The sequence below is a fragment of the Oncorhynchus keta genome, chromosome 21 (assembly GCF_023373465.1).
Source record: "Oncorhynchus keta strain PuntledgeMale-10-30-2019 chromosome 21, Oket_V2, whole genome shotgun sequence".
Lineage (NCBI taxonomy): Eukaryota > Metazoa > Chordata > Actinopteri > Salmoniformes > Salmonidae > Oncorhynchus > Oncorhynchus keta.
The window spans coordinates 36,901,786-36,927,080 of NC_068441.1; the positions used below are offsets into that span (position 1 = coordinate 36,901,786).

A 25,295-nucleotide genomic window follows, 5' to 3' on the forward strand; every position below is an offset into this window, starting at 1 on the left:
GTACTACTCCCTTCACATTACAGCGCAAACTGTCTCTAACCAGAAAAGAAAGAGTGGGAGGCCCCGATGCACAACTGAGCAAGAGAACAAGTACATTAGAGTGTGTCTGTTTCTCAAACTAGACCTCACAAGTCCTCAACTGGCAGCATCATTAAATAGTATCCGCAAAACACCAGTCTCAACGTCAACAGTGAAGAGGCAACTCTGGGATGCTGGCCTAGAGTAGTTCCCTCTATTATAATAAAAAGTCATGTATAGGCTTACAGTTTTTTTCTTGGGACCAATGAAATGGGTGGAGCAGAAAGTGTTGTTAGGTATTTAGACCACAGTCCCCCGAGAAGATAGGCACCTGAATTTGACTGAGACATTGCAGGCTCTTCATCCTCGCTCATTTGTTCTACTTGTTTGCATTTATCCCGGCAGTGATTACATTGTCCATATACTTTATCCTCTTTGGGTTCATTTCTCTGACACCATGTAATTATGTATATGTGAATAACTCACGTCGGAGAGTTTGGTAAAAATTCAAGCATAATAATTTACTCAGGTGTTACAGGTCACGACATCCTAATTAGACACTTATAATGCACTTGTTTATATATCCTACTGTAGATAAGTGCCCCACTATCACAATCTCTGGGTTGGCATTATGACCATTATTTTAACTGGAGGAAAGTAGTGTTCAGTGTTGACAATGTCCTTTTTTTTTACCTTGTGGGAGTACAGTTTGTTAATGAGAAGCAGTTGATGCATTACCAATCTTGAAGAATCCATTTGAAATATCCAAACTAATGTAGAGTGCTGTGTCAAGTGAACGCTGTGAAGATCGCGAGACAGACTTGTCAGGCTCTCGAGTGGCGCAGCGGTCTAAAATTGCATCTCAGTGCTCGAGGCGTCACTACAGACACTCTGGTTTGATTCCAGGCTGTATCACGACTGGCCGTGATTGGTAGTCCCATAGGGCGGGGCACAATTGGCCCAGCGTCGGTCGAGTTTGGCCGGCAAATCCACTTTTTGGGGTTGTTGTCCGAAGAAGATTTCTTGAACACGCTCTTTGACGTCATCGTGGCAATGCTGTTCCATCCGGAGAAATGAACTGGCATCATCAGCACAATCCTCTCAGCGCCTATGTAAGTTGAAGCCTGTAAATGCATAATATATCATATAGTTTGATTTACGAACTATAGTGTCATTGTGGTGTGAAGAACGTCTATGTTTGTAGTAAATTTCCTCAAGAGGTATTGTTTATGAACTTGTGTTCAACCTGATGCTAGCTCGATGTGGTAGCTAGCTAATGTTAGCTGGCTAACGTTACCCCCAACCAACCTGTTCTATCTCGCTAGCATTAGCTAAGCCAGATAGCCTGTAGCTTGTTAGTGTTGCTGTCTGGGTGCAAGCAATTTACGATTACTTTACTGTCTGGGCATGGAATAGCTAGCTAGCTACACGGCTTGCTTGGGTGTGTCATACAGCATTCAAATGTGATCAACCCCTCCGTTATCACATTTCCAGTGAGCAGATGTTACCTTCATTGTCATTAAACTAACGAGTTATCTATTAATCTTGGCTAAGTAATTAGCTAGCTAATTAATGTTGAAGTTATTATGTGTAGTGTGAGGGTCTGCCAGGTAGGGAGTAACACGAAAGCCACTCAGCCGGTGGCGCATCGTCGGGATGTGCTGCGGTTTAAATCCACTGTCAAAAACTACAGCGTACACACACACCAGATGGGTCAATGTGTTCAGCATGTCTGTGAGATCATTAGCCATACACAACATGCAACAGACAAAAAGGAGTTGTGCATTTTTTCATGGTATTTGTCAATTGTCGGGTTTTCATTTTAACTTGGCCTGTGCGCAGTAGTACTAGTGGATGTAACATTGGCGATTCAAATCCACACATGCTAACTAACCAGCCGGCTAACGTAAACTAACCCCATTCCGTACAAATGTGCTCAACTGCAACATTCAAACGAGGCTACAAAGAAAACTAATGGGACTATGTTGACGTCAATCGGGGGTGTGAACTAGGTTTCTATTCAAGTGTTGATCGACATGGTAATGGCTCTATAGTATTGGAGAACATTTAAAAAAACGGACCCTCGGTTACATCTGGATGTGTCATGTCCTAACGTTCAGCACTCATAAAGCAACTATTTCTGTCTTACAATCTCTCTCCACCTGGTGTAGCACTACTCTCATCCTTTAAAAACAAGAAATGGACAGTGACTGGGTAAGGGGGGATATCTAGTAATTTTTTTTCATCATTGCACGCAATCATCATTCTCAAAGCTGCTGTTTATTTCTAAGATCACTTTAGCACTGTCCTAAAAACCTGATTTCAAATTCGACAAACCTTCAAATAGGTATGTAATGACACATTATATAAACTCTTTATAGTGTTTTATTTACATTTTAGAGGCGATAAGTTGGACAGATCGAGTGGAGAAAAAAAGCAATTTTCCCACATCTCTCAGTCTCACTATCACGCATTAGTTTCGCTTCCCCACCCGCCATTTTTAAAAAGGCCTGACTGGGCTCATTGCCTGCTTGAATTATGCCAAAACGGGCAGTGTTTAGGTCATGTAATTGATTCTGTTGGAAAGGGGAGAAATTGTACTTTACAATGGTATTGACATTACAGTTGATCTGGAAGTATTACGTTTTGGGGGTGCTAAAATAATGGCAATTGTACGGACCAAGGCGATGTAAGAGTTTACGTTAGCGGGCTCATTCTGATATTGATGGTGGTTTTGTTTGGCCACTGATAGCTGCACAACTTATTTTCAATGCTTGCCAAAAGATAGCGAGCTTACCTTTACGCTGAGTTACACTGGGTTCAGAACGCAATCGTGGTTACTTTAAGACACCATGGAGCCGGTGCGAGATATGGGTCTGAAAACATACCTCAATGCATGGATGGGATATGCCACTACTCCAAAAATGACCTTTATCCACCCTGCTCCATCAAAAATATTGAAGTACTGCTTGTTTTCCCAGAAAACTGGTATTTTTGTCATCATGCTAGCTATCAGTAGCCACAGCAGCCATTATGGAATGGCATGTCTGCATTGAACAATAAAGGAGCTCAAATCAAATGAAAGTTATTGGTTGCATACACAGTTTTGTTTATGTTATTGCAGGTGCAGCAAAATACTTGTTTCTAGATCCAACAGTGCAGTAATACCTAGCAATAATAAAATAAACACATATAATCCAGAATATCAGAAAGAGCAATGTCAGATCCCAGAAAATATCGGTGTGCCTTTCCAAATCATGTCCAATCAATTGAATTTACCACAGGTGGACCCCAATCAAGTTGTAGAAACATCAAGGATGATCAATGGAAACAGGATGCACCTGAGCTCAATTTCGGGTCTCATAACAAAGGGTCTGAATGTAAATAAGGTATTTCTGTTTTTTATTTTGTAAAAAATTAGCAAAAATGTCTAAATCTCTTTTCGCTTTGTCATTGTGGGGTATTGTGTGTAGATTGAGAATTTATTTATTTAATCCATTCTAGAATAAAACAGTAAACTAACAATATGTGGAAAAAGTCAAGGGGCCTGATACTTTCCGAAGGCACTGTACATTTTAAAGTTGGTTAAAGAGTATCTAAACATTTATTGTCCAGTGTTCAATGACTATGTATATAGAGCAGCAGTCTCTAAGGTACTGAGCGGAGGCCGGCTAGTGGTGACTGTTTAACAGTCTGATGGCTTGGAGATGAAAGCTGTTTCTCAGTCTCTCGGTCCCAGCTTGGATGCACCTGTACTGTCTCCGCCTTCTAGTCTCATCGTTGTTGGTAATCAGGCCTACCACTGTCGTCAGCAAACGTGATAATTTGAGTTGGAGACGTGCATGGCCATACAGTCATGGGTGAACAGGGAGTACAGGAGCGGGCTGAGCACACCCCTGTGGGCCCCCGTGTTGAGGGTCAGCGTGGGGGAGGTCTTGTTGCCTACCTTCACCATTTGGGGTTGGGAGTTCAGGATCCAGTTGCACGGGGAGGGGTTCATACCCGAGGCCCTGAGCTTAGTGACGAGCTTGGAGGACACTAGGGTGTTGAAGGCTGAGCTGTAGTCGATGAATAGCATTCTTACTAGAGGTCGACCGATTTAATTAGGGCCGACTTCAAGTTTTCATAACACCGATCATGGCCGATTATATTGCACTCCACGAGGAGACTGCGAAGCAGGCTGACTACCTGTTATGCGAGTGCAGCAAGGAGCCATGGTAAGGTGCTAGCAAGCATTTCAACTCTCCCAACTCGTCAACTCTCCCAACTCGGTTTCAACTCGCCAAACATGCCTACAAAGTATCTAAGTTACCTGTAAACTTGGTCCAAACATTTCAAACATCTTTCCTATTCCAACCTTAGGTATCCTAAAATGTAAATAATCAATACAATTTTTAAGACGGTATAAACTGTGTTCAATACTGGACAAAAACTAAGTGAAGCACGTTCCAGGCCCGCACCAAAAGACTTGAGTCCCTCTGAGTGACACATGTAAATGTAAATAACAGGGCTACTTCTTCATTTCTCAAAAGAAAAACATCAACCAATTTCTAGATTCCAAGAACACAGGATGAGATGTTACTATCCTTTGTGCAAGCACTTCCAAGAGTTAATGAACAGTGAGCGTGGTGAAATTTGGGGAGCGCATCGTCAGTAGTGTACCTTTGGTTCCTAGGGTGTTTCGGCCTTTCACACTATACACCCTCCCCAAAGGCGGCCAGCGACAGGGTGATCAATCCTACGCTTGCGTCCCATTCCCAATTAGTCATAGGAGTTGCCTTGTTGTTGATAGCCAACATCCCATGGGACTATGCATGGCAGGGGCGTCCTCCTCCCTGAGTCAAGCATTGTTGACCGCATACCTCCTGGCCCTCTCACTTCGGGGCCCAGCTGGGGTCTTTCCTCTTCATCCAGAGCCACTGACTGCTGCCTTCTGCCGCCTCTGATACAGCTTTGATTGCCGAACGCTGGCTCTGGCCCTTAATTCCCAGGTCTCTAAGCAGTCTGGTTGTAGATGTTGCCACAAAACCTCTGCAGCCCACCTCCACTGGTCGGACTTCTGTGTTCCAGCCATGATGCCGTGCTTCGGCAGCTAGATCAGCATAGCGCAGATGTTTTCGCTCATAAGCCTCATCTACTGAGTTTTCCCAGGGTACTGTGAGCTCAATGATGAAGACCTTATTGAGTGAACGGGACCAGAGCACCATGTCAGGTTTTAGGGTGGTGGTTGCGATCTCCGGAGGAAACACAAGTTGCCGGCCAATGTCAGCTAGCATTTTCCAGTCGCGGGCCAAGCGCAGCTGGTCTCGCTCTAATGGTGTAGAGCCGCTCTTCGGTGGTTTAGCCCCTTCGCGGACAAAGTTTGTCCGTAAGGAGTGTGATGCTGCTGTGGGTGGTAGGGAGTTGGTGGCAGCTCGCTTGTCCTCCAGGGCGGATGCAAGGTTTTTAAGGACTTGGTTGTGACGCCAAGTGTAGCGTCCTTGGGTGAGGCTTGTTTTACACCCTGTGAGAATGTGCCTGAGGTTGGCTGGCATGGAACAGAGGGCACAGTCCGGATCTTCACCATACCATTGGTGAAGATTAACTGGTGTTGGAAGGACGTCATATGTTGCTCTGATGGAAAAGCTCAACCGCCTTGCTTCCATGGCCCACAGATCCTTCCAGCTGATCTTCCTCTTCTCCACACTGTCCCATCGAGTCCACTGTCCCTGTTTGGCAAGAGAGACTGCCTTGGCCCACCTTGCAGCCTCCTCCTGATGGCGTACTTCCTGCACTACCATCTTCCGCCGCTCTGGTGCAGTGGCCTTACTCCAAGCAGCACGGCTAGTTAGCCCAAGGCCTCCTCTCCCTTGCTGAACATGACCCACAATGTCAGCATGTCTGAGGGCTGCTGTTGCCTCCTGGACTGCTTTTCCTGGCCTCCATTTGCGCCCAGTTGCCAAGGTCGGCGCGTTGTTGCTCACCACTGGGTCTTGAGATTCATTCAGTGTCATCTGGAGCCTGGTTTTTGCACACTTGAATTCCTCTGTTAGACTGGTGAGGGGCAGCTTGAGGACACCATCTCCATAGAGGCCTATGGTGGTAAGGCATCGTGGAACTCCGAGCCACTTCTTTAAGTAGCCTGTGACTCCTCTTTCCATCTTCTCCACTGTTGAGATTGGAACCTCATACAGTGCTAAGGGCCACAACACCCGGGGTAGGAGACCAAACTGCAGACACCAGGCCTTTAACTTTCCAGGTAGCTGGGTGTTGTCGATGGACTGTAGGCTACTACTGATGTCTTTGTGCAGCTGTTGCACCTGGTCTTTATCCTTCAGGCTTGCATCATACCACCTTCCAAGGCTTTTTACCGGCTGCTCAGACACTGTTGGGATTTGGTCATCTCCGATGAAGAATTTCAGGTCAGAGAGTACTCCCTTCACAATCGAGATGCTGCGTGACTTGGATGGTTTAATCTTCATACGGGCCCAGCTGATGTTCTCCTCGAGTTTTCTGAGCAGTCTCCTGGTGCATGGGACAGTGGTGGTCAATGTTGTAATGTCGTCCATGTAGGCTCTGAGTGGAGGGAGGCGGAAACCAGAGTCGACTCGCTGTCCACCAACAACCCATTTTGAGGATCTGATGATAACCTCCATTGCCATTGTGAATGCCAACGGAGAAATGGTACATCCCGCCATTATACCTACATTCAGGCACTGCCATGAGGTGGTGAACTCTGAGGTGGTGAAGCAGAACTGCAGATCCTGGAAGTACGACTTCACCAGGTTTGTGATGGTGTCCGGTATGTGGAAAAATCTGAAGGCAGACCACAGGAGTTCATGGGGCACAGAGCCAAATGCATTGGCGAGGTCGAGGAAGACTACATGGAGGTCCCTTTTCTCCACCTTGGCTATGTGGATCTGGTGCCAGATCATGCTGGAATGTTCCAAGCAGCCAGAGAACCCTGATATTCCTGCCTTTTGTACAGATGTATCGACGTACACATTCCTTTGCAGGTACTCGGCCATCCTCTGGGCAATGACCCTAAAGAAGATTTTACCCTCGACATTCAGTAAGGAGATTGGGCGGAATTGGCTGATGTTCACTGCATCCTTCTCCTTAGGGATCAGGACCCCGCCTGCCCTACGCCACACTTTGGGTATTATCTTCTTCTGCCAAGCTGTTCTCATAAGCCCCCAGAGGAACCTCAGGACGTCTGGTGCGTTCTTATACACTTTGTACGGGACTCCATTTGGCCCCGGGGCTGATGCTGTTCTTGCCCGTCGAACTGTGTTTTCCACCTCTTTCCATGTCGGAGGGCTGGTCTCAATATGATGTTCCGGGGGTTCAATAGGTGGGATATCTGATGGGATGGCCAGATGTTCATGTCGCTTTGAGTCAAAGTTTGTTGTTCTCAGGTGCTCCTCTAGGTCTTTCTTTGTTGTTTTTAGAGCTCCACTTTTTTCCTTTGTGAAGAGACTTTTAAGGAACTTGAAGGGATCTTTATAGAATCGAGTTCTAGTTTGTTCTTTCTTCCTTCTGCGTTTCCGTAGGTTCTCTGCTCTACGGAGGGATGCCAAACGGGTTTTGATGTCAGCCTGAAGTGCCTCTATGCCCTCCTTTTCCACTCTAAAGACTGTTGATATCTAGTGGAAGCCATAGGAACTGCAAGCAAATTCCTATTAAAAAGAGCTTCCCATAGAAATCAAATAGAAAACACATTGACCTCAACAACAACAAAATTCCCTGGATGGATTGTGCTCGGGTTTTCGCCTGCCAAATCAGTTCTGTTATGCTCAGACATTATTCAAACAGTTTTTTAGAAACGTCAGTGTTTTCTATCCAAATCTACTAATAATATGCAAATCCTAGCTTCTGGGCTTGAGTAGCAGGCACTTTACTTTGAGAACGCTTTTCATCCGGATGGCAAAATACTGCCCCCTAGCCTTAATTTTTTTTTAACTACACATGGTTGAGGAAATTACGAGTTTATCTAGCTTGTCCTGCGTTGCATACAATCGATGCGGTGCCTGTTAATTTATAATTGAATCATAGTCTACTTCGCCAAACGGGTGATTTAACAAGCGCATTCGTGAAAAAAGCAAAATCTTTGCACCAATGTGTACCTAACCATAAACATCAACGCCTTTCTTAAAATGAATACACAAGTATATATTTTTAAACCTGCATATTTAGTTAAATCCAGGTTAGCAGGCCATATAAAACTAGGGAAATTGTCACTTCTCTTGCGTTCATTGCACAGTCAGGGTATATGCAGCAGTTTGGGCCTCCTGGATCGTTGCAAACTAATTTGTCAGAATTTGACATAATTATGACATAACATTGAAGGTTGTGCAATGTAACAGGAATATTGAGACTTATGGATGCCACCCATTAGATAAAATATGGTACGGTTCCGTATTTCACAGAAAGCATAAACGGATTTGACCATATTAATGACCTACGGCTCGTATTTCTGTGTGTTATGTTATCATTAAGTACATGATTTGATAGAGCAGTCTGACTGAGCGATGGTAGGCAGCAGCAGGCTCGTAAGCATTCATTCAAACAGCACTTGTGCGTTTGCCAGCAGCTCTTCGCTGTGGTTCAAGCATTGAGCTGTTTATGACTTCAAGCCTATCAACTCTCGAGCTAGTTAGCGGGGTGTGCGCTAATAGCGTTTCAATCAGTGACGTCACTCGCTCTGAGACCTTTGAAGTAGTTGTTCCACTTGCTCTGCAAGGGCCGCAGCTTTTGTGGAGCGATGGGTAACGATGCTTCGAGGGTAGCTGTTGTCGATGTGTTCCTGGTTCGAGCCCAGGTAGGGGCGAGTGCCTATAAGAATATCCAATAGTCAAAGGTGTATGAAATACAAATGGTATAGAGAGAAATGGTCCTATAATAACTACAACCTAAAACGTATTACCTGGGAATATTGAAGACTCATGTTAAAAGGAACCACCATCTTTCATATGTTCTCATGTTCTGAGCAAGGAACTTAAACGCTAGCTTTTTTACATGGCACATATTGGATTTTTACTTTCTTCTCCAACACTTTGTTTTTGCATTATTTATTTGAGGCTAAATTAATTTTATTGATGTATTAAGTTAAACTAAAATGTTCATTTAGTATTGTTGTAATTGTCATTATTACAAATACATTTTTAAAAAAAGTTTTTAAATTGGCCGATTTGAATCGGTATCGGCTTTTTTTTGGTCCTCCAATCTGTATCGGCGTTGAAAAATCATAATCGGTCGACCTCTAATTCTTACATTTCTCTCTTCCAGATGGGATAAGTCAGTGTGCAGTGCAATGGTGATTGCATCATCTGTAGATATGTGAATTGTAGCGGGGTCTAGGGTGTTTGTTTGATGTAGGTGATATGGTCCTCTTAAAGCACTTCATGATGATTGGCTGACACTGCCGTTCCAAAATGGCTGCTGTGGCTACTTCTAGAAAAGGGCAGTTTTCTGCTGCCGTGGCTACTGCTAGCTAACAAAAAGGGCAGTTTTCTGGGAAAATGAGCAGTATTTAGATCTTCTCTATGGAGCAGTGTGGATAAAGGCAAAGTGGCATATCCCATTCCTGCATTGAGGTACGATTTCCAACCCATATCTTGAGTCTGCTCTTCCGTGTCTTAATGTAAGCATGATTGAGTTCTGACCCCAGTGCAGCTCAGTGTACACGAGTAACGGTAGGGTCCGTATGTTCTGGCTGAAACAAATGGGATAGGATAAATATGTAGTCAATTTCTTAGCGGGTAGCTTAACATTAGATTGAAGTGTGATTGCAATTAACTTGTGTCTTTTTGGCAAGTAATACATCAGACTGATGCTTCTGGTTACACAGTCTGTGGTTAAAGACATGCTCTGGAACTTTGGTGACTTAAGTGTTTTTTTTTTTTAAACCTTCACTTTTGGGCTGGATATGTCAATGTGTAGTTTATGCACACGTAATCTATGAGCAAAATTGCTATCTTAACCAAGAAATCCCTAGTTTAAAAGTTTCCTGGAAGCTGTGCAGCTCCATATCCCCTACATTTTCCCCCACATGGGCCAGCCCCCTAGCAATTTGAGTTCAATCAATGAGGTTCAGCCCCTTGCCATTTGAGTAACATCTAATAAGAGGCACATCATGCACACACAGCAGAGCAAGAGAGGGCAATGACGTGGTGCACACATTTGCACATATGTGATGTATTACGCAATTTTCAGGGAACCACTTTTGGCTCGTGAGCACTACTTTCAAAACTCCTGGCTAAAAAGCATAGGCTACAAAAGTACCATCCCCACAAGCCAGAATGTTGAATCAAATTCCATTTGAACTTACTGTACCTGTTGTCTGTGCGGTATTAAACCAACTTTCCCAAACACTGGTACCACTGAGATTTGGCACATGCGCAAAACCATGTAAACACCTGGTATGCATGCATTGCGTGCATGTACTTCCGTCTTGTATTGCGCACAAGATAGAAGTAAATGCACTGTGTATGCTTCAGGAAAAGAGCAACATAGAGACCTCATTTTGAAGTCTGTTTAATAATATTCCCTGTGGATATTTTGTCTCAAATTTCAACCCACAAGGACAATCGGGTAGTGTGAATGAATGAAATTATATTTTTGTCAAATCGCTAATTGGCAACACTTCCCTTACGGGATTAATTGACACATGTTACAAATGAGTAAGTTCAAATATAATTATATTAAACATTTGCAACATAACGAATGTATAGGTTTTCGTCAATACGAAGGTATGTGAATCTGTCTAGAGGTAGACCAAATAATCGGAATGGCCGATTTCAAGTTTTCATAACAATCTGCATTTTTGGACACCGATTATAGCCGATTACATTGCACTCCACGAGGAGACTGCGTGGTAGGCTGACTACCTTTTACACGTGTGCAGCAAGAGCCAAGGTAAGTTGCTAGCTAGCATTAAACTTATATTCTAAAAAAAACAATCTGAACATAATCACTAGTTAACTACACATGGTTGAGGAAGTTACTAGTTTATCTAGCTTGTCCTGCGTTGCATATAATCGATGCGGTACCCGTTAATTTATCATCAAATCACAGCCTACTTCGGCAAACGGGTGATGATTTAACAAGCGCATTCATGAAAAAAGCACTGTCGTTGCACCAATGTGTACCTAACCATAAACAATAACGCCTTTTTAAAAAATCAATACACAAGTATATATTTTTAAACCTGCATATTTAGTTAATATTGCCTGCTTACATTAATTTCTTTCAGTTAGGGAAATTGTGTTTTCTCTTGCGTGCTGTGCAAGCACAGTCAGGGTATATGCAGCAGTTTGGGCCGCCTGGCTCCTAGCGAACTATGTGAAGACCATTTCATCCTAACAAAGACCGTAATTCATTTGCTGGAATTGTACATAATTATGACATAACATTGAAGGTTGTGCAATGTAACAGCACTATTTAGACTTATGGATGCCACCCGTTAGATAAAATATGGAACGGTTCCGTATTTCACTGAAAGAATAAACATTTTGTTTTCGAAATAATAGTTTCTGGAGTTGACCATATTAATGACCTAGGGCTCGTATTTCTGTGTGTTATATTATAATTAAGTCTATGATTTGATATTTGATAGAGCAGTCTGACTGAGCGGTGGTAGGCAGCAGCAGGCTCGTAAGCATTCACTCAAACAGCACTTTCCTGCATTTGCCAGCAGCTCTTTGATGTGCTTCAAGCATTGCGCTGTTTATGACTTCAAGCCTATCAACTCCCGAGATTAGGCTGGCAATACTATAGTGCCTATAAGAATATCCAACAGTCAAAGGTATATGAAATACTAATGGTATAGAGAGTCCTATAATAACTTCAACCTAAAACTTCTTACCTGTGAATATTGAAGACTCATTTTAAAAGGAACCACCAGCTTTCATATGTTCTCATGTTCTGAGCAAGGAACTTAAACGTTAGGTGTTTTTACATGGCACATATTGCACTTTTACTTTCTTCTCCAACACTTTGTTTTTGCATTAAATAAACCAAATTGAAAATGTTTCATTATTTATTTGAGACTAAATAGATTTTATTGATGTATTAAGTTAAAATAAGTGTCTATTCAGTATTGTTGTCATTTATATAGACATGTATGTCTGATTAACGTTTATCAGATTAATTGAGCTAACAGCTCTGTTTAGCTCGAAGTCAACTGCCTCCTATTGTAAAAACAAACGTACCACACACATTCCATTTTGGAAAATCTATCAGTCACATCACTCCAACTAACGTTAGCTAGTTACACAACAATTCCTCCCCGGGCGCGGCAGCTCCCTGCATCTCCCGAAACCAGTGTATGTGTGTCTTTCACAGGGGTTGGGTTAAAAGCGGAAGTCACATTTTGTTTACCTTATGCGCAATTGACCAATAAAGTGATCTTGATTAGCTAAGAAATATCACGCTCCCATACATACAGTGCCTTTAGAAAATATTCACACCTTGACTTATTCCACATTTTTGTTGTTACAGCCTGATTTTTAAAAATGGATTCAATTTAGATTTTGTGTCACTGGCCTACACACAATACCCCATAATGTCAAAGTGGAATTGTTTTTCAAAATGTGTACACTTTAATTACAAATCAAAAGCTGAAATGTCTTTAATCAATAAGTATTGAGTATGAATACTTTCTGAAGGCTCTGTTAGCTACTCAGATGAGACAGTTGGCAATGGTTTGCCTGTCCCAGGGCAGAGTTTGCACCTGTTTGGTCCTAGTATTCATGACAGCTCACTGGATTAGCCAGAATGATATACAGTGCAATAGCTTATTGAATCTGGAGCGCATACTGTATTGAGTCTTGATAAACCACACATTAAATGAGCGAATCGCATGTATTTGGGTTGAGTCTGAAAGTACAGTGTTGAACTGCGGTGAGTTTGTCAAAAGCATAAAGATCACATTTACCAGTCAGCTCATCTAAAGTCAATGGACAAACCATGGTCTTAATGGTCTTAATGGTAAATGTTTATCTTTATACCCCTGGTGATTTTGGAAACCTGCCCTGACATTTCTCCACTCTTTCCATTGCAGCATGTGATATTCCTCAACATCACTGGATACCGTTGACTGAAGAGGAAAGGACATCAGAATGAAGAATAGCTTATGGTAGATGAACAGTGGAAAAAAATAGATCAGAAGATCAATGATCAGCAGGCTGACACAGCACATTGAAGGGGAATGGAAACACTTTTTAGGACATATAGCAATGCAACAAGTTGTATTCAATCCACTAACACTAAACAGGTGTAAAGCCTAGTGTTTCCCTTCCCCTTTAAAGCTGGAAACATTAATGGTGAAACTGCCATGTCCTTTTGGGATATTACAACAACAAAGAAGTTACTGCAAACAGCAAACTCTGTTTTTTACCCTCTGACGACATTGCATACGCGATAGAACAGCAGAATATGTACTGTGTTGCTCGAAGCATCTCGCCTCCATTAGGTCCACAAAATAATAAGAGTTGCTGGGGCGGACAGGGGCGCTTTCCCCCCTATTGCGGATTCAATCTTTAAGATGTTGTCATCTTGCTGGGCCTTGCTGTAGATGCCGTGTGAAAGTAGACTGTTACAGTGAATGGACACAAGTACAAATGTGGTAGATACATTTGCATGCAGCATCTTATCTCTGTAGGCACAGGCAGTATAGACTGTAGACATACGCACACTGGTGTGACCTTGGAAGTCTGAATGCTCGAGGCGGCGGGGGAGAGTGATAAGCGAGTGTTGGCCAACCCTCTTAAGTCAGAAAATGTAGCGGACTAGAGGAGGAAGAGAGACTGGGTGTCATGGTGTGTAATGATGTGTAATAGTGTCATGGTGTGTGTGTGTCACTGTGAATGCTTGCTACTATGCTCATCTATGTACTTAGCTGTGGATGCATGTTGGACTGCATCTGTGGTGGTAGGTAGTCTGATATTATAGCATTAGGCCTTGTGTTCCATTAGCCTTTCTGCTTGTGGCACAGGTGTTTTATCTATAGTGTTTTTGGATATGTTGGATGTGCCTGCTTGTTGACAGTGACACACAATATCTGTGCTGAGCCACTCCTATGTTTGTCTGCTTAATAATGTATGAACAATACCGTTACTCACTTATCACTCTGTATTACCTTCAGGACACAATGGAACATACACGTCTCTGTGTGTGGAACATGCACGTCTCTGTGTGTGTGGAACATGCACGTCTCTGTGTGTGTGGAACATGCACGTCTCTGTGTGTGTGGAACATGCACGTCTCTGTGTGTGTGGAACATGCACGTCGCTGTGTGTGTGGAACATGCACGTCGCTGTGTGGGTGGAACATGCACGTCTCTGTGTGGGTGGAACATGCACGTCTCTGTGTGGGTGGAACATGCACGTCGCTGTGTATCTGCTCAAATGTTGGCCACAGCGTCCCCTCATTGAAATCGGGCCTGCCTATAGATGGCCATACCTTTCAGTCTGGATTGCAATAAGTCGAACGTGGGGTGAAATGAGGAGGGGAATGGACAAACGCATTAGGGGACTTTCAGTGACAGACGAGGAGGATGCTGATATGACTGTTGTTGACACTTTGTTTCAGGTCAGTTGTTAGTTAGAGCAAGGGTTTGCTCTGGTGAGATTAGCCATGGTGGTACACCAGTGTTGGGTTAATGTTACAGGGTTAGTGTTATAGTTATGAGGAAGGGACTTTGCTTCATTTGAGAATCTCCTATCCATTTGGGATACTTTCCCTCCATGCTAGTAGTGTTTTCTCTATGCTGTTCCTGCATAGCACAACCTCATAATGTGAGGGAAATACAGGTGATGTATCATAATTTCAGAGTGAGTAGGGGCGGTAGGGGGGCTTGTGTGGGTAGGGGGTTGTCAGTGGTGCCAGTAAACTGGTGGTGACTGAATTTTTCACCTTTTTTAGTTTTGTGCTGATTAGGCAAATGCTGCCCCACAGGCCAGTAATTGGTGGGGTTGAGAGGCACTGACGGGCACTGTGTGTACGTGCCAAACAGCAGCCTAATTTCCTATAGTGCACTACTTTTGACCAGAGCCCAAATGCTGGAAAGGGTAGTGCACTATTGTACGGAACAGGGTGTCATTTGGGATGCTGCCAGTGACTAAGCAACAGGCTCTTAGCTCACTACATGAAAGACACTATTAGGTTATTGACATTGTCTGCTAGTCAGTGTCTCTCAAGCTTTGTGTCCCTCATTTACTTACATTATTTACAGTACCACTCATGATGCATCAATGTATCAGAGACCTCTACTGCTCTGCTCTCTGAGTAATCTGGATGGAGTCATCACTGTGTTCCACACATCTTCATGTCATAGTTTCACATTTTGAGTGTGCACTGGGCAGTGATGATAAGGACTGCTCCTCCTTCTAGAATACATTTTTAGAAGTAACTGAATAGCCTCAGTGTGTGTTTGTGCACATACAGGTCTCTTTGATTCTGTGCAGTTTATACATGGCTGATTGAGTGTGAGTCAGTGTGCTGCCATACCAGCATAATTTATTTGAATCTCTTCGTTTGTTCCAATTTGATAGTGATTTTCCTCTCATGTTGACCACCTCCTCCGCAGCAGCCAACCCTGAGCTGTGAGTCAGAAGAGAAGCTGGACGGATGGTAAGCTTTTTTTCTCGCTCCATTTCTCCTCAATTTCTTGCCAACTGTTTCTCCTTTTCCCTCTCGCTTTCATCCTCCATATCTCTCTCCCTCCCTTTATGTCCCTCTCTCTTTCAATCTTTATATGCTGTTGATAAGTGAAAGATAGTCTTTATATAATGTGCTCTCCATGAACTCTCAGATGCTGTAGATTAGCCATAGACGGCCCCGCTAACAACTCCATGTTTGATTCTGAGGCCAAAGTTCTCTACAGGGAGAACATGGTGCAACTCTGGGTGCCTCTGGCAGATAAGACCACCTGATAAAACTATATTAATTAATATTTTAGTGCTCACTCACCATCCTTTTCATATTATTTAGCTACAATAATTTGAAATCCTAAAAGGATATATGGTTTCTTTCACCCATTTGGTAAAGAAATTGTTCCTGAAATGCTGTGTCTTGTATTTAGACGACAATGTAAAAGGACAGTAAAAGGACCTACTGTCTGAGTGTCACTTAGGCCTACTGTCTGTGTGTCACTTAGGCCTACTGTCTGAGTGTCACTTAGGCCTACTGTCTGAGTGTCACTTAGGCCTACTGTCTGAGTGTCACTTAGGCCTACTGTCTGAGTGTCACTTAGGCCTACTGTCTGAGTGTCACTTAGGCCTACTGTCTGAGTGTCACTTAGGCCTACTGTCTGAGTGTCACTTAGGCCTACTGTCTGAGTGTCACTTAGGCCTACTGTCTGAGTGTCACTTAGGCCTACTGTCTGAGTGAATAATTAAGGCAATGTTTGTTTGGCTCTGCCTGACTAGGGAACCACAAAGATTAGGCTAGTTAACCCAGGTCCTGTGACACACTTCCGTCCTCTAAAAGTGAATTTACAATTTGATATGGTCACTGTGGCACTTTAGTGTATCTATGGAAACTACAATGAACCCCATTTCAGAAATGTAATATACACATTTTTTTTTAAATAAAAAAATGTTTAGCATGACACCCATGTAGATTAGGTTTGTGCAGTAGATTTATTTTGTAAGTGGGTTTAGACATATCAGACATTATTTTGCTTATATGGATTTCTCTGAGAACATTTACTATTAATTGCCATTAAGAATATTTGGACATAAAAAAAAACAACATTTTGACTCAACTAATAACTCAAGTCTCAAAGCCGACCCTAGTACGACTGTATGCTCCTTTGTGTAATCAGTTTGAATTCTGCTACTTTTTTTGTCCCGTCCACTCACTGCTGCATGTCATAATCCATTTTATTTTCCTTCTTGTGTTAGACGAGCATGACTTTGAGCCAATCCGCAGATGCATGCATGTGCACAGGGCCCAGTGCCATCCCCCCTGCTTCCCGGCTTTGAAGCTGCCTCTGAGAGGGGGTGTGGTGTCGGGACATAGCTAGACCCTCGCACCCCCAGTGTTGGCCCTGTGGCTGAGTGTCAGCCTGGCGCCCCCTGATGGATCAGGCTAGCAGTGAGCAGAGTCCTGAGGAGCCGGAGGTGGGCCGAAGGGCGTCTGAGTCAGAGCACGGCATGTCCAAAATCACCCACAATGCACTGGAAAACATGGGCGCGCTGGGTCACGGCCTGAAGCAGCTCTTCCAGCCGCAGCGCCGCCGCTCGTCTGTCTCCCCGCACGACGCCGCCACCTCCTTCTCTATGGGTGGGCCCGCCCCTGAGCCCCCGGACGGTGGGGGTACAGAGGTTGGGGACTCTCCCGCCCCCGGTCCGGATTCTGACCCCCACGCTACTTCCTCCGCTCCCCCTGCAGCTCTGAGCCGTGTTCTGCAGCAGATCAGAAGCGCACCCCCGATGATAAAGCGAGGGACCAGCCTGCAGAGCCGCCGCAGCAAGACTGGGGGGACTGGGGACCCCCCCCAGAAAGGCAGCCCCCAGATCCACCGGAGGAGTACCCAGGAGGTGATGCTGCTGCAGGATGGCCGCCCGCGCTCCTCCTCCACCACGGACACGCTCACCAGCCCCACCCTGGCCGACATGCTGCTCACATCCGGATACCACTCCACTGAGGAGCCTGACCAGGTGAGTTTAACCCCAACCGACATGCTGCTCACATCGGGGTACCATTCCACTGAGTAGACAGACCAGGTGAGTTTAACCCCAACCGACATGCTGCTCACATCCGGGTACCATTCCACTGAGTAGACTGACTGTGTAAGATTAAACTAGGGGACCTACTCACTGGGACAGACAAGCCACTGCAAAGCTTTTTGTCCTACACTAGTTCAAAAGTTTGGGGTCACTAGAAGGCCAGCATCCCGGAGTCGCCTCTTCACTGTTGACGTTGAGACTGGTGTTTTGCGGGTACTATTTAATGAAGCTGCCAGTTGAGGACTTGTGAGGTAACTGTTTCTCTAACTAGACACTAATGTACACTCTTTATATTCTGGTTAGAGACAGTTTGCGCTGTTCTGTGAAGTTTCTTGGCAATTTCTTGCATGGAATAGCCTTCATTTCTCAGAACAAGAATTGACTGTGTTTCAGAAGAAAGTTATTTGTTTCTGGCCAGATATTCAACTAGTCTAAAGAAGGCCAGTTTTATTACTTTAATCAGAACAACAGTTTTCAGCTGTGCTAATAACATCAATGCAAAAGGGTTTTCTAATGATCAATGATAAACTTGGATTAGCTAACACAATATGCCATTGGAACACAGGAGTAATGGTTGCTGATAATGGGCCTCTGTACGACTGATATTCCATAAAAAATCAGCCGTTTCCAGCTACAATAGTCATGCAGAATGTCTACGTAGTATTTCTGATCAATTTGATATTTTAAATGGACAAAAGAAATAGCTTTTCTTTCAAAAACAAGGACATTTCTAAGTGACCCCGAACTTTTGAATGGTAGTGTAAATTTAAGAAGCTGCTACTACTAGAGAAACAGAAGATTCATGACTTCTTGTGCTGTTAGATTAAATTGGTCAGATTTCAGCCAACTGGTTTGCCGGCCTCTCGATGTTCTTTGATGAAGGAGTGAAAGGAACTGTCAGTGCTGATAGGTCAGAGAGAAATATTGTGTGTGTGCGTAGGTGTGCTCTAAGCTTTTCTATATTTAGCTGTGGCCTGTGGCTGCCTCTAAGTGTACTTCAGGTCAGCCAGAGAACGCTTGCCTTGCAGGCCAAAACGAGCTCAAACTTTACATCATTGACACTGTTCTATAGCCCCCAAGATCTAAAATGTTCCTCACTGGAATTTCTCACATCCATTGAAATGTGTAGTACACTGTTTGAATACTGGCTTGTAGCAGGTAAATGATAAAATCCTTTACATTGTTAAAATTGAGCGTTGAACTCCTAGACAACTAGTAAAGCTGGCGCTTCATTGTGTCTGATGTATACCAATCAAGCACAGTGCATATCCTTGGCAGTTATCTCACAATGCTTGATGACACCACCAAGCCTTTTGAGAAGTACTGTATGAATCTGACTGTTAGATGGATAAGGCTAAGCTGTCTGTTGCACCAACAGACAGTGATCACCCTGTGTGTACTGCAATGAACTGTCCTTACAAGAGCAGCTATCGGACTAGGGTCTAACTAGCATCGAGACATGGCTGTGGTTGAGGGACTCAGTTGACAGTCTGTCATTCTTAGAAAGAGCAACAACTGTCCTGTCCACTGCCTCTTTTACACAAGCTGTCTGAGCTGACAGTGATGGAAAGGGGGATGTACCCGCAACCCCACTGTGGTGGCCTACGTCTTTCCCAACTCCCAAGAACAGCACAGAATCCCTCTCTGCACAAAGTTAATTCTCTTCTGACCTCTAACACTTCCGTTCCAGAATCTGTTTATAGCAAATTGATTTCAGAACCTAGTGCCTTCAGAAAGTATTCACACCCCTTTACTTTTCCCACATTTTGTTACAGCCTGCATTTAAAAATGATTACATTTAAATGTGTCCCTGATCTACACACAATACCCCATAATGTCAAAGTGGAATTTTGTTTGTATAACATTTTAGAAATTAATAAAAAATGTAAAGTTGAAATGTCTTGTCAATAAGTATTCAAACCCTTTATGCCAAGCCTAAATAAGTTTAGGAATACAAATGTGCTTAACAAGTCACATAAGTTGCATGGACTCATTCAGTGTTTAATAAAAGTGGTTAACATTATTGTTTTCATAACAACCACATCGGTGTACCCTATACATATAATTATCTTAATCAATTAGTGAATTTCAAGCACAGATTCAACCACAAACACCAGGTTTTTCAATGCCTCACTAAAAATGTCAATGAAGATGTGTTAAAAAAACAAACAGATGCTGAATATCCCTTTGAGCATGGTGAAGTTATTAATTAGGCTTTGGGTGGTGTTACTACTACTTCCTAACTCGGTTGCCGGAGAGGAAGGGAACTGCTCAGGGATTTCACCATGAGGCCAATTGTGATTTTAAAACAGAGTTTTTAATGGTTGTGATTTGAGAACTGAGGATGGATCAACAGCATTGTAGTTACTCCACAATACTAACCCAAATGACAGTGTGAAAAGGAAGCCAAAACAAGTATCCTGTTTGCAACAAAGCACTTAAGTAATATTGCAAAAGATGTGGCTAAGAAATTAACTTTTTGTCATGAGTACAAAGCGTTATGTTTGGGGAAAACACATCACTGAGTACCACTCGTCATATTTTCAAGCCTTGTGGTGGCTGCAATCATGTTATTGGTATGCTTGTTATCGGTAAGAACTAGGGAGGTATTTAGGATATAAATAAACGGAATACAGCTATAAGCACAGGCAAAATTCTAGAAACTTTGTTCAGTCTGCTTTCCAACAGACACAATTCACCTTTCAGCAGGACAATAACCAAATCTACACTGGAGTTGCTTACCAATACATTAAATGTTCCTGAGTGGCCTAGTTACAGTTTTGACATAATTTATCTTGAAAATCTATAACAAGACTTTAAAATGGCTGTCTAGCAACAATCAATTTGAGAGCTTAAATAATTTTTAAAAAATCATAATTGGCAAATATTGTACAATCCAGGTGTGTAAAGCTCTTAGATTTACCCAGCTCTTAAAGACTCTCAGCTGTAATCTCCGCCAAAGGTGCTTCTACAAAAAATGAATTATGTTTTCACATTGTAATAATGGGGTATTGTGTGTAAACATGCGAGACATTTGTTTGTATTTAATACATTCTGAATGTAGGCTGTAACACAAAATGTGGAATAAGTTGTCGGTGTGTGAATACTTTAAGGCACTAACATTTTATTTTTCTGGTTGAGCCTTAAGCTTCTTCAGAGTTATGAATGAGGTGGCACACAGTCTTTATGGCATCCCTGTCTGATGGATTACTGCTCAGATTATACACATGGATTCCTCTGTGTTAATATATGAAAGGTATGGCCCAGCTGTTTTACACATTATAGGAAAACAGTCTGAGTATAATGATAGGTAACAGGTAGCCTTATGATTATAGGGTGTTGGTATTGGCTGGTTTATTATGTTAGTGCTATAGTTTCATATACATAAAGGTCTGATGTAGGATGAAGACATGTTTCTTCACCACATCAAATAGTGACCATAGCAACTGGAGGAAGCTTGTGGTAACTGTTTTGCAGCTGAATGATCATGATAGTTTATGAAATGATGAAACTCAATATTGCCCCTGTTGATATAATAGGCCTTCCCCTTCCAGTTCAATTTAGTTATTTTTACATTCTCCCTCAATCTCACATGTCAGTCTGATCTCTTATTTCCATCTTCCATTTATCTTCTCTTCCTCATTACACTCTCCCTTTCCTTGGTCAGCTGGATCGTCTGGACGGCTCTGGCCCGGCCATATCGCCCAACGCTATTTCCTATGGAGCCGACAGCTACGGGCTGGACTCGGTGGACAGCACCCCAGACCCCCAGCGCACAAAACAGGCCATCGCCCAGCTGCAGCAGAAGATACTCAAGCTCACAGAGCAAATCAAACTCGAGCAGAGGGCCAGAGACGACAATGTGGCAGAGTACCTGAAGCTAGCTAACAACGCAGACAAGCAGCAGAGTGCCCGCATTAAACAGGTGTTTGAGAAGAAGAACCAGAAATCAGCCCAGACCATCCAGCAGCTGCAGAGGAAGTTGGAGCGCTATCAGCGCAAGCTGAAAGAGGTGGAGCACAACGGGATCCCCCGTCAGCCCAAAGACGTGCTCCGAGACATGCACCAAGGCCTCAAGGACGTGGGCGCCAAGGTCAGGGCTGTTATGAACATTTTTAATCACATTTACTTTCCCTGTGAGCTGTTTTGTTAGGCATCTCATGTATTTTTCACCACTGTCATACTAATTCCTGCCAGTGTAGTGCGCCGCTGCATCTGCTAATGTGAGTAGTACCACCACAAATGTACAATTTGTCTGGTCTTAGCCACCTGTCCTTGACTTCTTTGCAGAGTGGTTAGCAGTACACAGCTTCTAACAGAGTCCTATACAACACATGTAGAATAAGTATCTCTCAGACCTGGGTTCAAAATTACTATTTGAAATCATTTATAATACTTTAGCTGGGCTTGATTGGCACAATGGAACCATTAGAATAGTTGCAAAACATCATACCTGGCTTATCTGGCACTCCAGGCAGACTAAAGGAATAGCTAAAAATATTTGAACCCAGATCTAGTATATCTATGTCCCTGTCCATTAAGTAAGGGATAAACAGACATTCTGTAGATTATCTTGGAAATAATGGATGACTTTGCAGAGTAAATTTATCCAATGCATATTTACCGGTAGAAATGACTTTTTTTGTTTATTTACTTATCTTTTAAATGCTAGGGACTCGACCCAGTTGTTCATTCTATATGGTCTGTTGCCATGCTCGCTGGCTAACACAGGCATGACCTCTGCAGCCAGAATAACAAGAAAGTAGCTGCATTTGCATTTATTTAAGCTGTTTTCTATCAACATCCATTAAGATAACAATGAGCTGATGGTGCAAGATTTTGCTTGGCATAGCTAGAAATGTTAATTTCTGGCATATATTCAAATAAAAAAATACCTGATGCTGAAAACAGATGGTAAAACTAGAAACATGGGAGGATTTGACAGCATAGTGCCACTTGCGTAAGGACTAGAGAAATTCATCATTGCAAGGTGTCCTGACTTTATATTTTCAAACTGACCTCTTATCTGGTTTTAATGTCCATTCTAGAGCCCTTCTAGCCAATCACGAACAAGTATTCAACAATGCTGTGGTCACAATCTCCTTTAATTCACACTTTAGTCCCACCCCAGTTAGTATCTATCTGTCCTTCCCTACAGGTGACCGGTGGCCTCTCCAGCTTCTCTCATGCCACTCACTCTGCAGCTGGGGCCGTGGTGTCCAAACCCCGAGAGATCGCCTCCCTCATCCGCAACAAGTTTGGCAGCGCCGACAACATTTCGTCCCTGAGGGACTCCCTCGACGAACCCCAGGAGGATGGTCACGGTCTGGGGAGGGCTTCCAGCCCAAAGTACGGCAGTGAGGATGACTGCTCTAGTGCCAGCTCCGGCTCGGCAGGGGTCAACAGCGTCCCCGGGGGCCCGCCCAGCTCTAAGGGTCTTAACACCCTGGAGCCCGGCCAATCATTGGGCTTGGACACGCTGCTCCACGAGGTTCAGGAGCTCCGGGACAACCAGGGTCGGCTGGATGAGTCGTTCAACAGCCTGAAGAGTCACTACCAGAGAGACTACACCATGATCATACAGGCCCTGCAGGAGGAGAGATACAGGTAACCAGTCACTGCCACACACAACCTCGCAGGTACTATATACACTTTACGGAGTCCTAATTTACACGGACTGTCACTAATACTTATGTGATAACCTGAAATCTGCATGTTTTACCACCCCTCCCTGAACTTGCTCATAATTGCAAATCGGTCTTGTTATTAAACACTTTTTTTACGTTCAAAAGAATGTATTATTCTCACTCGTCAACAGAACATCTCCTCCGCCTTTATGAAAGGAAGCGTTTGTGATCGGTACCTGACCTCTGTGTGTCTCTAGGTGTGAGCGTCTGGAGGAGCAGCTCAACGACTTAACAGAGCTCCACCAGAATGAGATCCTCAACCTGAAGCAGGAGCTGGCCAGCATGGAGGAGAAGATCGCCTATCAGTCCTACGAGAGAGCTAGAGACATTCAGGTAGGTTGTTTCTCCAGTACTTGAAAGAAGGATTATGGAATGATTTATATTTGACTTTTAGCTCCAAAGGGCCTCAACAGTGCGTCTCCAGTGAACCCAAGGCGTATTCTTAGTCTGGGACATTTTTTGTATTATTATCATGGTACAGTAGTTGTCTAGATGTTTGTGCTGAATTGTGAAAGTATTTCACACGGTGATCCATGGTCTTCTCAATGACCCCCCCGGTATGTGGTACTGTAGTTATGTCGAGCCATGTTTGTGACAAAGTGTGTTGTTGACATTCCACACTGTGTGAACCATGGCCGTCTGATAACCCTGTCTCTCCCCTTCCCCTGTAGGAGGCACTGGAGGCATGCCAGACACGGATCTCTAAGATGGAGCTGCAGCAGCAGCAGCAGCAGGTGGTCCAGCTGGAAGGCCTGGAGAACGCCACGGCCCGCACCTTGCTGGGCAAGCTCATCAACGTGCTGCTAGCCGTCATGGCCGTGCTCCTGGTGTTCGTATCCACTGTGGCCAACTGCGTGGTGCCCTTGATGAAGACGCGTAGCCGCACCTTCTCAACGCTGCTCCTTGTTGTCCTCCTCGCCTTCCTCTGGAGGAACTGGGAGGTCATCTCCCAGTACTTGGACCGCTTCCTGTTGTCCCCGAGTTGATCTGCAGGGGGGCCTCAATGAACGACAACAGAGGTGCGGGGCTCTCATGGCGACGCAGGGCCTGGCGGGACGAGAGGGGACTAACTAACCCATGCATTGCCTCTGATGCAACTGTAGTGGTGCCAGGCCAGCCCAGTGGGTGGGGCTTAATGGAAAGGAGGAGGAGCCAAGATACCTTTCTCTCTCCAAGGAGTGAATTTGTTTACATGTGGAAGATGTTTATTGCATTAGAATTGATTCAAGTGGTATTGAATTTGTTTCTTGATATTGCTATCATTAATGCAGATGATTGAGGGCTTTCTCGTGGCTGGATTTGGATAATGAACAGCTGGCATTTTGCTGATCTACATGGCTAGTGTTGTCTTTCTCAATTCCTTTTCTCTTTCTAAGCCTAAAATCTCTCCCTTTTTCTTACTCTGATGTCTCTCTTCTCAATCACCCCAGTCTGCTTGTCTTTCTGGGAGGATTTATAGACTAACTACAGTACACGGTTGTGGACTAAATCTATCTGGATCAAGCAATTGATGGGTTCTCGAGCAGTGTGTTTTATATGGACAAGCTGAACGCAATGATGGGCCAAGGATGCTGAGTTGGAATATGCTCAGCCCTATTGGTCCTGCCCCCTGCAGATATGAACATACTTGAAGAGCTGTAAAAATGCTCAGACTGTGCTTCCATACTGTTTCTATTAGTGACAAATAAAATACGACTTGTTTAAAAAAAAAAAAGATGGACTGGTCCTTGAGTCAAACTATGACTGGGTGATGTTTGTTTCCTTTCTCAAATCCAGGTTCACAGCACTGTTTTATAGATCTCCTGGCTGACTTGAGAATTTGATCAAACTTCCAGGGAAAAAAGAACCAGCAGCACCCCAACGCCTTGATCACCTA

General features: G+C 43.7%; 1 protein-coding gene across 6 annotated transcripts; it reads left to right on the plus strand.

Annotated features, from left to right (window-relative positions):
• Positions 1-863: 863 nt before the first annotated feature.
• Positions 864-25,133, plus strand: LOC118374139 (transmembrane and coiled-coil domains protein 1-like). Of its 6 annotated transcripts, none has more exons than XM_052473808.1 (9): positions 864-1,130; positions 3,303-3,407; positions 13,061-13,135; positions 15,552-15,630; positions 16,905-17,663; positions 21,400-21,825; positions 22,891-23,339; positions 23,617-23,752; positions 24,091-25,133. In XM_052473808.1, exons 5-9 carry the CDS (start codon positions 17,082-17,084, stop codon positions 24,403-24,405), a joined length of 1,908 nt encoding a protein of 635 aa, XP_052329768.1. In that variant the 5' UTR covers positions 864-1,130; positions 3,303-3,407; positions 13,061-13,135; positions 15,552-15,630; positions 16,905-17,081; the 3' UTR covers positions 24,406-25,133. The 6 variants fall into 6 exon arrangements, with proteins under 6 accessions (XP_052329768.1, XP_052329769.1, XP_035616400.1 ...); XM_052473809.1 differs by having other exon boundaries at positions 15,587-15,630; XM_035760507.2 differs by lacking the exon at positions 3,303-3,407.
• The last annotated feature ends 162 nt before the right edge of the window (positions 25,134-25,295 follow it).